Source organism: Taudactylus pleione, unplaced genomic scaffold, assembly GCF_031769625.1.
Source record: "Taudactylus pleione unplaced genomic scaffold, aTauple2 ptg000027l, whole genome shotgun sequence".
Lineage (NCBI taxonomy): Eukaryota > Metazoa > Chordata > Amphibia > Anura > Myobatrachidae > Taudactylus > Taudactylus pleione.
In genome coordinates, this window is record NW_028284429.1 from 3,023,132 (window position 1) to 3,038,066 (window position 14,935).

General features: G+C 43.7%; 1 protein-coding gene across 1 annotated transcript in view; it reads left to right on the plus strand.

The window, feature by feature from the left end:
* Positions 1-14,935, plus strand: part of LOC148539149 (receptor-type tyrosine-protein phosphatase eta-like) — a 294,391-nt gene that overhangs the window by 15,152 nt on the left and 264,304 nt on the right. The window contains exons 4-9 of the mRNA XM_088451820.1: positions 6,177-6,437; positions 6,627-6,878; positions 7,545-7,820; positions 11,465-11,725; positions 12,955-13,221; positions 13,878-14,153. Of these exons, the coding sequence (XP_088307946.1) occupies positions 6,177-6,437; positions 6,627-6,878; positions 7,545-7,820; positions 11,465-11,725; positions 12,955-13,221; positions 13,878-14,153 (1,593 nt within the window). The remainder of the gene's footprint in view (positions 1-6,176; positions 6,438-6,626; positions 6,879-7,544; positions 7,821-11,464; positions 11,726-12,954; positions 13,222-13,877; positions 14,154-14,935) is intronic.

Here is a 14,935-nt window from a genome sequence, read left to right on the forward strand (position 1 = left end):
TGATCGCATTAGCAGTTACCTCATTACTATATCGGGACCCCCGGCACGCTACTGCGCATGTGCGGTGAGGAATCCTCTTCCAGTAAATTTTATAAATTGTAGCCCAAAGGTTACAGCGGCTAGTGCCATCTTCAGATGGTGTTAGCTGCTGGGACCAAACTCTGGAATGGTAAACCTGACAGTTATAGACACCTATGGGGGTTGCGGCTTCTGTCTGAGATATCTGCTGCTGTCCCTACTTTTCACATATGGCTGATACTTAATATTTGCAGGCATTCTACGAAAGCGGGTGTTTACGGGGGATATGCCACAAATATTATATGACAATTAGGCCCCTTAACCATTTCACCACAAAACCGTTCAGCAGTGGTCGGGTTTTTCTATTATTCAATCAAGTTTAAAATGTATTTTTAATAATATATTTAAATATTTTATTTAAAAAAAAAAAATCTATTTATATCTAGGGGTGTGTTTTGCAACACCCCCATCCCCCCGTGTCTATAGGCCGCCATTCTAAAGCAACTTCTCACCCCCTTTTGGCAGTAGATCCCCACAGTGGACATAAATCCCACACCCCGTTAGTAGTAAAAAAAATCTGTTCTGTAAACCAACCCTCCCCCTTTTTCTTTGCCCCCTTCCTCCTCCTAGACTAATAAGATTTTTTTTATTATTTTACCCCCCTCCCTCTTCCAGCATCATATTTCTATAAATTACCTCTCCCCCACTTGTGCTATATCCCGCCCCCCTGTTTACACCCAAACTCCCATAGGCATACACTCCCACTCGCCCATATGCAAAGCGTAGTGGAGTGTATGTCAGAAGGGACTGATGATCAGTCCTCCCTGCTGAAGCTGATTTCTGCACTTGCAGAGATCAGCAAAATAGTGCTTGGAGGGGAACTAAGGGGGAGCGATACTGGGTAGCGATCCCGGATGTCGGTGGTCACAGACTGCACGCATCACTTCTGGTGGCCCAGGGTATCAGCCGGGGAAAGCAGCAGGGAGGAGTTTTCGCATGTGATGCGACCTTGCCAGCTGAAGCACAGCTGGCTGCAGTCGCACCCTTGGAACTAGCCACACCCCATGGAACAACCACACACCCTGTTCTGACCACACCCACACAGCACTGGTGACGCTACCACATCACTAGTCACACCCCTTGTAGTGGCACACAATAGGCCCTTAATAAATTTCAGCTCCAGACCCATGTGAACCTTAATCTGGTGCTATGACAACTATTTCTCTGGCTTTTTAGCTGTTTATCACTAGTTAACTCCTTCTTCATCTATTTGCACATATTATTGCCATGCCTTTCTATTCACTGGGTACACCCACTTTGGCAGATGGTTACACCCCTTCAGCGGGACCCTACTATTGCAATCCCCTGGGGGGCCCTTCATGCCCCAATCCGACACTGGGTGACATGTACAATGACGCTACCTTTTAAATTATGCATGCCTCTGTAACGGCGTTGGGACGCTCAAGCACACCTGCGTTCGCACCTCCACTCCCCCGTTTCTAGTGGCCAGCCCCTGTTACCACCCAGAAACGGCCTATCCTCTCACTCACTCTGCTGGGCTGTCTATGTGCATCGAGCGAACGCTTCTTGATCTGCGATGCATGCACAGAATGTGAACATCGGGCCAGCTACGAGCAACACTTCTTAGCAGCAGAAAAATAATAGTGGAAGGCAACGTATTCCTCCACCCATATGACTAGAGGATCCACCTTTGGAGACGGGGGATGCTCCAGACAAATAACCAAATAACAAAAAGGGAAACAGAAAAAATATAACACATTGTAAATCAATTAGTAATAAGAAAAGATAAAGGGTCTCTAACCTATGTGTAGGAGGAACTATATAATCTAGGGCTAATACTTTAAGTGTAAGCTAAATTCAAAGAAGTCTATAACCCACCCATGTGTATGTCAATAGTATAATCTAACATGTGAGAAATGGGGGGTATAAATACCAACAGAAGAGAAATTCAATTGAAAATTTTCAATTGAAAATATCATGACAGTTTAGGATATCATGGTTAGGATAGATCTACCGATTCGGCTACAGAATTAGCATGAGAGGGTGAGCGACCTCTTTGAAAGTGATCCTTTGCCCTCTGAGAGTCTGCCGAGATCATGGGAAGACCATTAATCATCATCCTCAACTTTGCTGGACAGAGAAGTGCAAAGCCACTGATTCTGGTCAATCAACATCTTGCAAAACTAAACTCCAAGGCTGTGGAAGTAGCTCCAGATTCCCAAGGTACACAGAGGGATGCCCAGTGAGCCAGTAAACGTAGAAATAAAGGAGAATGGTTGAAGAGGAAGCAGGTCTAAAAAGCAGCCATGCTGGATGGCCCACCCACCAGAAGTCCCTGCACTCATTTTAAATATGACTATGGTGGAAACTGAAACCAACACTCTTTTGGCGTTTATTAGAACTTTAACTGATTTGAGAGGCAGCAATACGGGGTTCAGAGGTAGATGTAAAAGTTCCCAGGATCCTTGTCGGGGACTTCAGTAACAATCCCTGATGTGGGTTGCACTCTGACTATGGACCAAGGGCCCGATTCAGACCTGCTCACTAGATGCATTTGTAAGCAAATCCGCTATCGTACGGTAAGGCATTAGCACTCCCACTATGTTTTGGCATGTGATCGCGCTGTGTATACAGACGCCCACCAGCCTGTCTTAAAACGCCCACTTATACACGTCATCTCCAGGAAGTGTATGCAACCATCCGTAACATCGGAAGCAAACACAGCACTTGTGGCTGACCATACCCTACCGCAAGCACTGCGAGCACTTCAGTGTGTAATTCAGCCATGTGACGTGTACTATGACGCTGCGTCTTAATTATGCACGCCTCTGAAACAGCGTTAAGACGCTCAGGCACGCCTGCGTTCGCACCACCAGTCCATAATCGCACGGACTGGTTCGCGCACTGCGATTCGTACGCATGCGCAGAATGCAAACATCGGCAGGCTGCGTGCGAACGCATCCTAGCGAGCGGGTCTGAATCGGGCCCGGAGGTCCATAAGTTGAATATCTAGATGATAACATACTTTCTTGAACTGCCACCACCTATGATTATTAAGGATCCACAGATTTCATCACTCTATAATACAATTGGCAAGTTAAAGCAAAAAGTATATAACCGAGACCATTGTGGAACTGATTAGTTGAAGGCACCCTGTAGCAGCATAAAAGAGATATGCCAACCTCATTATAATACAAAAATTACAAAAGGATACTGCGCTGGTGTGTCTCAGGCTCAGTCATAACACTGCAAGTAAGTTAATAACCTCAGTTTATTAAAACCAAAAAATTAAATAATAACATACAAGTGAGGTCCACTGACCGGATATCTCTGGTAGTGCGGACACTGTTTCAGCCTCGGCCATGACCAGGTTGTGAGGGACGGATGATTCAACTTCCTTTGGACAAACAGAGCAGGCTGAGGTGATAAAAGTGCCTCAATACTTTGTGCTGGATACAATAGGCAGGAGCAGCAGCAACGCGTTTCGGCAATGGCCTTTATCAAGTTGGATATATATATATATTCGTATATTGTTTCACAGCCGGATATATATACATATATTCTTTAGCTAACCACTATTGACTTTGCGGGTCATTCAGACCCACTCGCGAGCGGCAGTACGCTCGCAAGCGGGTCGATGTTCCCCACTGCGCATGCGCACGATGGAGGGAGCTCCGTCGTGCGCATGCGCGAGACCCAACGAGCGTCAGGCTTTCCATCGCTCGGGGTCTCGCACCAAAGGGGGCGTGCTGTCGATGTTGATTGACAGCACACCCCCTTTGGTGGGCGTGGCGGGGGCGTGCCTGCCAGACGGAGGCGTTCCCAAGGGAACGCCTACCGTCTGGAGCCAGCCCCACTGACATCACTAGTGATGTCAGTGGGAGTGATTTTGGCTCTGATAGAGGCAAAATCACTCCTGGGCTTGTGGCTGGGAGACCCGACCGCAGGGTCTCCTTCGCAAGTCCGATGGTCGCGATGGTCACGACCATCGCAACCATCTTTTAGGACGCTCATATATGCTGTGGGTGGTGACCCACAGCTATACAAGTGTCCAGGAGGACGCTCCATTTTAATGGAGGAGGGCCCTGATTCAGAGCGAGCACTCTGCTCAGAGCGTTCGGCTCTGAATCAGGCCCTTTATCCACTGCGATCCAGGAGATTTTTCAATTAGTTGGACAAAAGCTATGGTTATCTGGGCTGTTTAACTATTGAGTATATGGGACTACCATTCTCATGTGCTGGATTCAAGTAAATTGACTGTTTGCAGTATATATTTCTATAACCGCTCTATTGCGTATGTGTTTGCTAGTACTCAAGTTACTATTGGAATATGAAATTGTGTATCCGATAGAACATTGTAGCAATATTGTGTAATTAGTGACTATATGTTGCATGTGAATTCATCGAGCTGCTACTATTTACAGTATGAGATAATTTATTATCCTTATTCGTGTATGTTATTATTTCATTTTTTAGTTTTAATAAACTGAGGTTATTAACGTACAGTGTTTTGACTGAGATACACCAGCGCAGTATTCTTTTGTATAAGTTTTCTATAATACAATTGCCCAGGTTTGGCGACATGATTCCCACTCAGTTACTTAGTCTCCACCAGCCTCAAACAATTAATAACAGTTATAAAGTAGCCTATATCACATTTGCACAGGCTTAGCGGCTCAAATTTCCAGTCAGTTAATTTGAACGCCCCCTGCTTCTAGCAATTAAAAATAGATATAGCGTAGCCCTAGCAGTGTAATATTCTATTCAAGACTGGGTTTTGGAGCATATATATGAAAGAAACTATTAATACTTTATTTACAAAAAGAGTACAATGCTTAGATATAAAAAAAATGAACAAAGGGAATGATTACAAAGGTACATACATGTATTACTATTTAAAATAAAAAGGAAAAGCTTACAAATTAACATGCAAGAAATGCAGATTAACTCGACATTGATCCCTCAGTTTGAACCCAGAACAAAGAACACAACTTTTTATCCCCTGTGCTCCCCCCTTGTAATGTCATAACCATGTCATTGCTGACTGGCTGACCAGCTAATTAAATCTGTGACCTTCATTATAGTGCTTCGTTACATTTAAATTAAAACCAAATACTTCTTCATAACTTTCCCTGTGGAATGATTATCTAAGATATGCGGTGTTTACATTAATATCTTCTATTTCTCTACAATATGACTGTAAATATCATGTGTTTGTGATGTGCGATTGTTAAGATGTTTCATATCTTGGAAACAATACTACTGTGTGAAAATCACACCCGGCCTGCGAATGGATGTGATATTTCTTTATGGAAATTTGGACACTACTAGTGATTATAGAAATATTAATTTGACATCCAAAACCACATGTAAGACTCATTAATCTCTGCTTATGTCTGAATACCGTTGCAGGCAGACAGCCCTTTGTTTTACACCCCACAATGTTAGTAGAAATCACTGCATCTGACGCATATCAAGATGGTTCTATCTCTGTAACAGCAGGAAATGCGCATGGCTTAGGCCAGGAGTAAGCAGTAGCGCATGCACTCAGGTTACAGCAGGAGAGACAATAGCGCAGAGATGTGATGTGACAGTGTTAGTAGCAATTGCTAAAGTTTCCATGACCCTATATGTATAGTATTACCCACCATATTATACTGTATTGAGGCAGTTTTATGAGAGAAGCGGGCCCGTGTGCAGCCTCCATTTGGCCCCCTCCTCTCAGTCAGGGCACTGAGCGCTGTAGATTCTAGCTTCATGCCAGAATCTACTGCGAATGCGTGGGTCTCCGGGAAAATGACACCTACGCCTATTTTCCTGAGACATCTCTGCTGCGCTTGCACTGCCACTTTCCCAACGAGTTCTTGCTGCACTGGAGCACCTGTCCGGCTCTGCGGAGCAGCACATCGGAATCTGCAGAGAGGTAAGTGTTTATTAACTATGGATGCAGGGTGTGCGGTGTGGGTCCAGGGGCCCGTGTGCATCTTGCACCCATTATAAAGACACCTATGTGTTCTAGATCTAAGTTACTGGTGAATAAAATGCTGGTATAGGGAGATGTTACATATATAATACTAATCACAATGCTGGGGAATGTTTGTGTGACTATCTAATATCTTTGTGTGATTTCCCTTTAGTGCCCGGACTCGCTGTCCCCATCACACTCACCAATTACAACTCGGTTAATGTTATTGGAGTCTCGTGGACAAAACCAGACGGAAAAGTGGATCGTTATCAAATCAGTCTAACAGGAGCCAAAAATATCACAGCACAACCTAATTCTACACAGACACAATGGAATATGACAGGGTTATTACCGGGCAGAGAATATACAGTCACTGTACAGACACTTAGCGGTAACTGCAGCCAGACATCCGCCCCAGTGACAGAGGCAACATGTGAGTATGACCGGGGTCATGTGACTTTCTTATCATGTGATCATACATAGATACCGCACTTCTTGTCCAGTTAATCTCTCTATAACATGTGGATTCTCAATGATCTCCAGTTTATTGTTTCTGTTTTGCATTATTTGAAGATGATCTGTATATGTCCTCACTTATGTGTATTTCTATGTTTTTATACAGATCCAACCCAACCAGGAAACATAACCTTTATCACAGTTGGAGTAAACAGCATCACACTATCCTGGGGACAGCCGGTCACTATGACAGGTGTAATAACATATAATATAACTTATGGGAATTCTTACAGCACAAGTAACACAACAAATATCACCCTTCAGAGCCTGACATCTGGGACTAATTACACCATTACTGTGGTAACAGTCGGAGACCGGGGCTATCAGAGTTTTCCGGTTATGGCATGGGTGTATACTAGTAAGTATTTCTCATATCTTTTATCTACAATTAGTCATATTTTTTTAAATTAACTAGTAGTGACTGTGCATAGAACACAAAGTCAGTTTGTAATTGAGAGACACATTTTTCTGGGCTGAGACTTGTAGTTCAGTGATGGTTTTATACAACACTGTTCAAACCCCAATACTAAATTAATACTAAATTCTAAGACATGCCATCACTGTGTGAGCGCCGCACACCACTTTCTGCAGTGCCGCAGTGATGGCACTTACGGCTGTGTACCGATTAGTAACATGTTGTATTTATAATTTGTTTTTTAAAAGTGTACTCAGGACTCGCACACTGAATTATTTAGTCCTTTATTACACACTCAGTTATAGCTCTCAATACATGACAGGTTCAGTCAGCCAATCAGCGGCGGTACTACAGACATTGCATTGTCTTTTTCTTATGCATGCGCAGTGCAGTTTAGGAAAAGCGACATCTGGTGGACAGAAAATTGTATTACACTCTCCAGCTTTTCTGCGCTTCAGTAAGTTACAATGTGACTCAATACACCATAGCACAGCGTGACTAGCAGGGCGCGCTACTCGGCGTATGGAGCAAAGATTTAGCAGGACACATCTGTATATAAATCCTTACGTCTGTCCTCACTGATCCTGTGTGTTATTTCTCTCATCATAGAACCGATGCCGGTGACACCACCGATAAACACTTCATCTTCCACGGTCTCTGTTGCTCTGTCCTGGAGTAAACCCAATGAGTATCAGGCATCTTACACCTACAGAGTCCAGACAAATGTCAAAACATCAGCTACAATGATAAATAATACAATAGTGACAAATGAATCAGCTACAATAATGAATCTAACAGCAGGAGAAACATATACATTCATGGTATATACAAGAGCTGGTGATAATGTCACTGAGTCTGACCCTGTGTCAGTAACTACCTGCACAGGTGAGTACAATCCTGATCATGACAACAAGGTCTGGGGATCTGCATAACAAAGAGTTCATGTGATGTGATGTATGTGCTTTTATGGGCACACATGTAGGTTAGCATGTTGTGACAGAAACACCAGTATGACGAGTAACATGTAGCATCATTTGATAAGAGGTGCTGACCAGACACAAGCGGACCTGGAAGCCCCTGGCTGAGTGTAGTCTGTCCAGAGTAATGTGCCTCATTCTGTGCCCAAGTGTTGGCCCCCATGCAAATGGCAATGGACTTTTGTTGAACAGCGCAAGGAGCCCTGAGTGTCCCTCCCCTGTGTTGACCAGCTAGTTGGAGTGAGTCTCTCACTGCTTCTTCCAGGTCTTTTGTCAGATCTATTGTGTTTATTGACTAGATTCGGAACTAGTTCATCCACCATGGGCATGGGGTATGCATTAAATTGTGAGACGCTATTCAAGCATCTAAGCTGTTGCAAAAACATAAATATAATCAGCAGCTGGGTGAGGGGTGTCCTACTTGCTCCTCTGTAAGGTATTAGCCTTAAAATGAAAGGATTTGGTGTGTCCATCGCTAAGTGTATATTATGTGAGGTGTGTAATTTACTAGATCTTGATGATTGATCAATGTTAAATGGATAGTAATCGTGGATATAATAACAAGGCAAGACAAATGTAGCCGATTAAAATAAGTATTTACTAATCAAAACCATGGAAAACAATAAATGATGATAAATTAAGGCTATAACACACATGTAAGTCAGGGGACTGTGGTGTATAGGATCTTCCTGGCGTAGCCGCATCACTGACTGACATTTGGCCAAAGAGAAGATCAAACACTGTAACATCAATAGTTCAAAATAATATAAATGTTCTTCTGAATTATAAAAAGCTGTAACCCACAGCCGTGCAAAACACATATATTTACTCGCAGTTCTTAAAGTTAAATGATGCCAGTAATGGAAAACTGATGTAGGAGCTCCCAAAGCACTCTGTCACTATCAGCATAGGGTGTTTCTCTGCCACGGAGTTGGAAGACGTGGATCCAGCTTGAGGAGGGAGCAGGAGGCGAGGGGCCTGGATCAGTGTCTTCCTCATCCACAAGTACCGGATGTTGGCGAGACCTGACCAAAGGCAAGGAGTCTAACTTACTGGGAGGTGTTCACCAGTACCCCACCAAGCGGCTTTTAGGCTTAAGCTGCACTCAGTAAGCAGATCGCGGCACTTTGGTCAGGTATCCGGCATAAGCGGTAACAAATGAAAGAACACTATCACAGGGAAACATAGGGGATAGATATTGGAGGTTTAGAATAAAGTGATGTATAGAATACACACTAAATGGTTTTCAGACATAGAGCCGGCACTGGAGGATGATGTGATGAGATTGGACTTAAATACACCCATTGCGGCTTCAGACGCAGAACTAGCACAGGAGATTGGTATCACGAGATAGTACTTGATGAATGTATTAAGTACATACGCTGTGGCTTTAGACGCAGCACTGTCAAAAAAGAATGGTATCATGAGATGGTACTTGATGAATGTACTAAGTACACCCGCTGTGGCTTTAGACGCAGAGTTAGTAGAGGAGATAACTCTGAATAGATTGTACTCAGAAAACACCGCGGAACACACTAGGAGCACATTACTAGAGAGAACGGAGCTTGGAACTTAGAACGCTGCAACAGCAATCTTACACTGGAAGTAACAATGTTGTACAGGCAACTTCCTGTTGTCCAGAGGCCGGTTATATACCCTAAGGTAGCAGTCCATTGGAGGACACTGTCAGCTGACAGCACCCAATGCTACCACTGGGTAAAGGGTTAGTCAGGTGAAAACAGACTGTCATGGCTGCGTCCATGTCGGTAACCACAGAAACTACATCACGGAGCGAGCACATGGACGTCCAAGCAGACCCCAGGTATAATCCTCAGCGCGTCACTCGCCGCCACACCTGGCGTCTGACTACTCTAGAGATCAGGGGAAGCCGGCGCTGAGGTGAGTTATGGCCGATCTTAGGCCGCAACCTGACACACTCACTGAGTGAGGGTAGTTGTCCCTCGTCCCATTCCCCATCTCTACCTTGGTAGTGTCCCGGGTTGGGTTGTCTGAGCTGGTAATGGGGTGTAGAGTATCTCCTGTAGTAATGAGGTTACGTATAGTGTATGCAAGTCCATATGTGCTGTGTCAATACTAGCAGTGGTGTCAGTGACAGGTGAGTCTTCAATGACAGGATATATGACAGGTGTAATAACAAATGTGTTTTGTTGGGACCAATCTGGAACTTATACAAATTTAATTTATGTTGAGGTCAATCCGGACCTTTTAGGAATTTTATGTTCTTTATTCTCAGTTTCAACCATAGTGGTTAATGGTTTTCCTCTTCCCAGGGTCTAAGGTGATTACAGTAATGTACTTGCACCTTATTTCTTCTCCTAGGCTGAGTGAGCTTATAATTTACTGGTGTTACAGGCTCTATTGTCCCAATAATGCCATTGGCAGTGATGTAAAAGCTTTCTTTCTTGTGTGGGAAGTAACATCAATACTCTGTCTCTGGGAGAAATGACCGGACGACCACTGTCCTATCATTGTAGTCCTGTCCTGGTTTGTTCCTTGTTGGGACAGAGTTTTTCTCTGCCTCTGTACTTATGGTCTGTCTTAGAGATATAACTGATGTGAGAGACAGCAAAGGGGGGTGGGGGAGCCTGAGTTTATAGCAGTAAATGTAAACGTTCCCAGGATCGTCCGGGGAGTCTGTTCTGGGCCTTCCACTGGATGGATTTGGAGGGGTGGCAATTGGTCTGGGATGTCTAATGGAGTGGTTGTGGTCCCAGTCGGACCTCACGACGTAGTGAATCCGGGCAAAACTTTGACCCAGGGAGCCTGGTCTGGGCCTTCCACTGGATGGATTTGGACGTGCTATATACTTGAGAGAATAATGTATGGACCCTGTTACTAATAAATGTAAAAGTCACATTTAGCATGAAAAATACAATTAAATCCTGGCAGAAATACAAAATAAAAGTGCACATAAATTACTAATAAATACAAACATCCGTTGTCTTCCCCATTAATGTAACACAGGACTCTGCTTTCCTGCGGCGTTCTGAGTACTAATATTACTGTAAGTAGTGTATACAGACTGCAGGGGCTGCATGTAATATAGTAGCTGCAGGAATAATGTATATACTGTCAGTGGGAGGGGACACGACGCAGCACAGAAAGGATTATTTTACACAAACATAAACATACGTCCAGCTGTACATGAGCCTCAGACTAATTATATGAGGAGACGTTACTAGTAATCTGACTGCTGGAGGGGGATAATTACATGTTCTAGATCTAAGTTACTGATGAATAAAATGCTAGTAATGGGAGATATTACATATATAATACTAATCACAACGCTGGGGAATGTATGTGTGACTGTCTAATACAGTGATTCCCAACCTCGGTCCTCAAGGCACCCTAACAGTCCTGGTTTTAGTGATATCCATGCTTAAGCACAGATGGTTAAATCAAAATAACTAAGGTACTAATTAAGTCACCTGTGCTCAACTATGGCTATCCTTAAAACCTGGACTGTTAGTGTGCCTTGAGGACCTTGGTTGGGAACCCCTGATCTAATATCTTTGTGTAATTTCCCTTTAGTTCCCGGACTCGCTGCCTCGATCACACTCACCAATTACAAGTCGGTTAATGTTATTGGAGTCTCATGGACAAAACCATCAGCAAAAGTGGATTATTATAATGTCAGTCTAACAGGAGACATAAATAAGACAGAACAAGCTAATTCTACACAGACACAATGGAATATGACAGGGTTATTACCGGGCAGAGAATATACAGTCACTGTACAGACACTTAGCGGTAACTGCAGCCAGACAACCGCCCCAGTGACAGAGGCAACATGTGAGTATGACCGGGGTCACGTGACTTTCTTATCATGTGATCATACATAGATACCGCACTTCTTGTCCAGTTAATCTATCTATAACATGTGGATTCTCATTCATCTCCTGCTTATTGTTTCTGTTTTGCATTATTTGAAGATAGACTGTAGGGGGTAAATTTACTAAGAATCAAGAATGGTCGAGTTTAGTTTTTTTAATCTCGAGTTGCATCGCCGAATCTCGGGTGATTTTCCAGTTTTTCATCTTTCAAATTTACTAAGAAGTGAGTTTAGCTGAAAGTGAGTTGGCCGATGGTGAAGCAGATCGGGATATCTCCCCCGAGTTGCAAGTAAAGATGAGATTACTCACCTGAGATTGCAGTGTTTTCTCTCTGCAAATCTCTCCCGAGCAAGCAGCCTGCACATATCAGTGAGACATGTGCTGGCTGCTTGTGTCTTAGACCTGTAAAAAACAGGTTAAACTCTATAAATAAAATGACGTGGGATCCCCCCCCCACCAAAAGCCATAACCAGCCCCGGAATTGTCAGCCGGTCCTGGTTCCAAAAATGACGGGGAACAAAATGAGTAGGGTTCCACCGTAATTTAGGAACCAGCACCAGGCTGCAGGGCCAGTCCTGGTTTTAAATATAGGAGGAAAAAAAATGCGTAGGGTACCCCCTATATTTAAAACCAGCACCGGACCCAGAACGGCAGGCTGTAATGCCACAGCCTAGAGACCCTATTACCGGGGCTCCGTGGCCAAAGCAGCCGGGGATCTCAGGGGAAGTGGGGACCCCCAAATCCCCAGACTTGGTCTGAAGCCCGGGGCTGTGGTTACGGGGGTAATAAAGTGCAAAATCAAATAAAACTATTGTATTTTACAGTGGAACTACAGGTGCCAGCATGTCTGCCCTTTGACACTTGTGGAACTACAAGTGCCAGCAGGCAGCCGGTACTCGAGTTTGCTCTAATCTCACCCGAAATTTAAATCTCGAATCTTAGTAAATTTGCAAACTGCATCTTTTTCATGAAAAGTACTTCTGAGTTTGGCCGATGGTGAGACGATTCGAGTTTGCGATCTCAGCTGAGTTTTACAAGTGAGATTAATGAACTCTCCCAAACTCAACCCGAGTTTGCCTTTAGTAAATTTTCGAGATGAAAAACATGCCTCAACTCAACCAAACTCGATTCTTAGTAAATTTACCTCTATATGTCCTCACTTATGTGTATTTCTATGTTTTTATACAGATCCAACACAACCAGGAAACATAACCTTTATCACAGTTGGAGTAAACAGCATCACACTATCCTGGGGAGAGCCAGTCACTATGACAGGTGTAATAAAGTCATATAATATAACTTATGGGAATTCTTCTAGCACTTGGACTGTAACAAGTAACACAACAAATATCACCCTTCAGAGCCTGACATCTGGGACTAATTACACCATTACTGTGGTAACAGTCGGAGCCCGGGGGTATCAGAGTTTACCTGTTAGCGCATCTGTGTATACTAGTAAGTATGTCTCATATCTAAAATCAGTGATATTTTTAGAAATTAACTAGAAGTGACTGTGCACAGTCAGTTTGTAATCCGGAGACACCTCTTTCTGGACTGAGACTTTGTTGTTCAGTGATGGTTTTATACACCACTGTTCAGACCCCAATACTAATTCTAAGACATGCCATCACTGTGTGAGCACCGCACACCACTTTCTGCAGTGCTGCAGTATTGTGTACCGATTAGCAACATGTTGTATTTATAAAATGTTTTTCAAAAGTGTACTCTGGACTCACAGACCGAATTAATTTATCCTTTTTCACACACTCAATTACAGCACTCGATTCATGACAACTATGGCGTACCTAATGACAGGTTCAGTCAGCCAATCAGCGGCGGTATTACAGACATTGCATTCTTTTTTTTTTGTACGCATGCGCAGTGCAGTTTAGGAAAAGTGACATCTAGTGGACAGAAAGTTGTATTACACTCTCAGGCTTTGCCTGCGCTTCAGTATGTTACGATGCGACTAAATACACCATGGTACAGGGCAACTAGCAGGACGCGCTACACGGCGTACGGAGCAAAGTTTTAGCAGGACACATCTGTATATATCTCCTTATTGTAACGTCTGTCCTCACTGATCCTTTGTGTTATTTCTCTCATCATAGAACCGATGCCGGTGACATCACTGATAAACACTTCATCTTCCACGGTCTCTGTTGCTCTGTCCTGGAGTAAACCCAATGAGTATCAGGCATCTTACACCTACAGAGTCCAGACAAATGTCACATCATCAGCTACAATGATAAATAATACAATAGTGACAAATGTATCAGCTACAATAATGAGTCTAACACCAGGACAAACATATACATTCATGGTATATACAAGAGCTGGGGATAATGTCACTGAGTCTGACCCTGTGTCAGTAACTACCTGCACATGTGAGTACAATCCTGATCATGACAACAAGGTCTGGGAATCTGCAGACAAAAATGTTCTTGTGATGTGATGTATGTGTTTATATGGGCACACGTGTTGGCTAGCATGTTGTGACAGAAACCCCAGCATGACAAGCAACATGTAGCATCATTTGATAAGAGGTGCTGGCCAGACACAGGTGGACCTGGAAGCCCCTGGCTGAATGTAGTCTGTCCGGAGTAATGTGACTCATTCTGTGCCCAAGTGCTGGCCCCCATGCATATGGCAATGGATTGTTGTTAATCAGTGCAAGGAGCCCTGAGTGTTTCTCCCCTGTTTTGACCAGCTGGCCGGAGTGAGTCTCAGACTGCTTCTTCCAGGTCTTTTGTCAGGTCTACTGTGTTTTTTGACTAGATTCATAACTAGTTCATCCACCATGGGCATAGGGTATGCATCAAATGATGAGACCTTGTGGTTTTTGGACCAAAACTATGGGGCTACACCATTCTCTTGAGGACTCCTCAGTTATATCCAGCTGAATAATTTTATCAATCTCTTCCTAGTCTGTTTGTCTAGCCCAGTGATAGGCAGCCTGGCACACTCGCAGTGCTGCGTTTGGCTGCCCTCTAGCCTTCAACAGGGTCACACATTACCCCTTATTTTAGTCTTCAGTTAAATCAATATATTCAATCAAAGCAAAAGTTACCTATCTGACGTCTTTAGCTGTAAATGTAATCAGCAGCTGGGTGAGGGGTGTCCTACTTGCCCCTCTGCAAGATATTAGCATTAAAATGAAAGGATATGG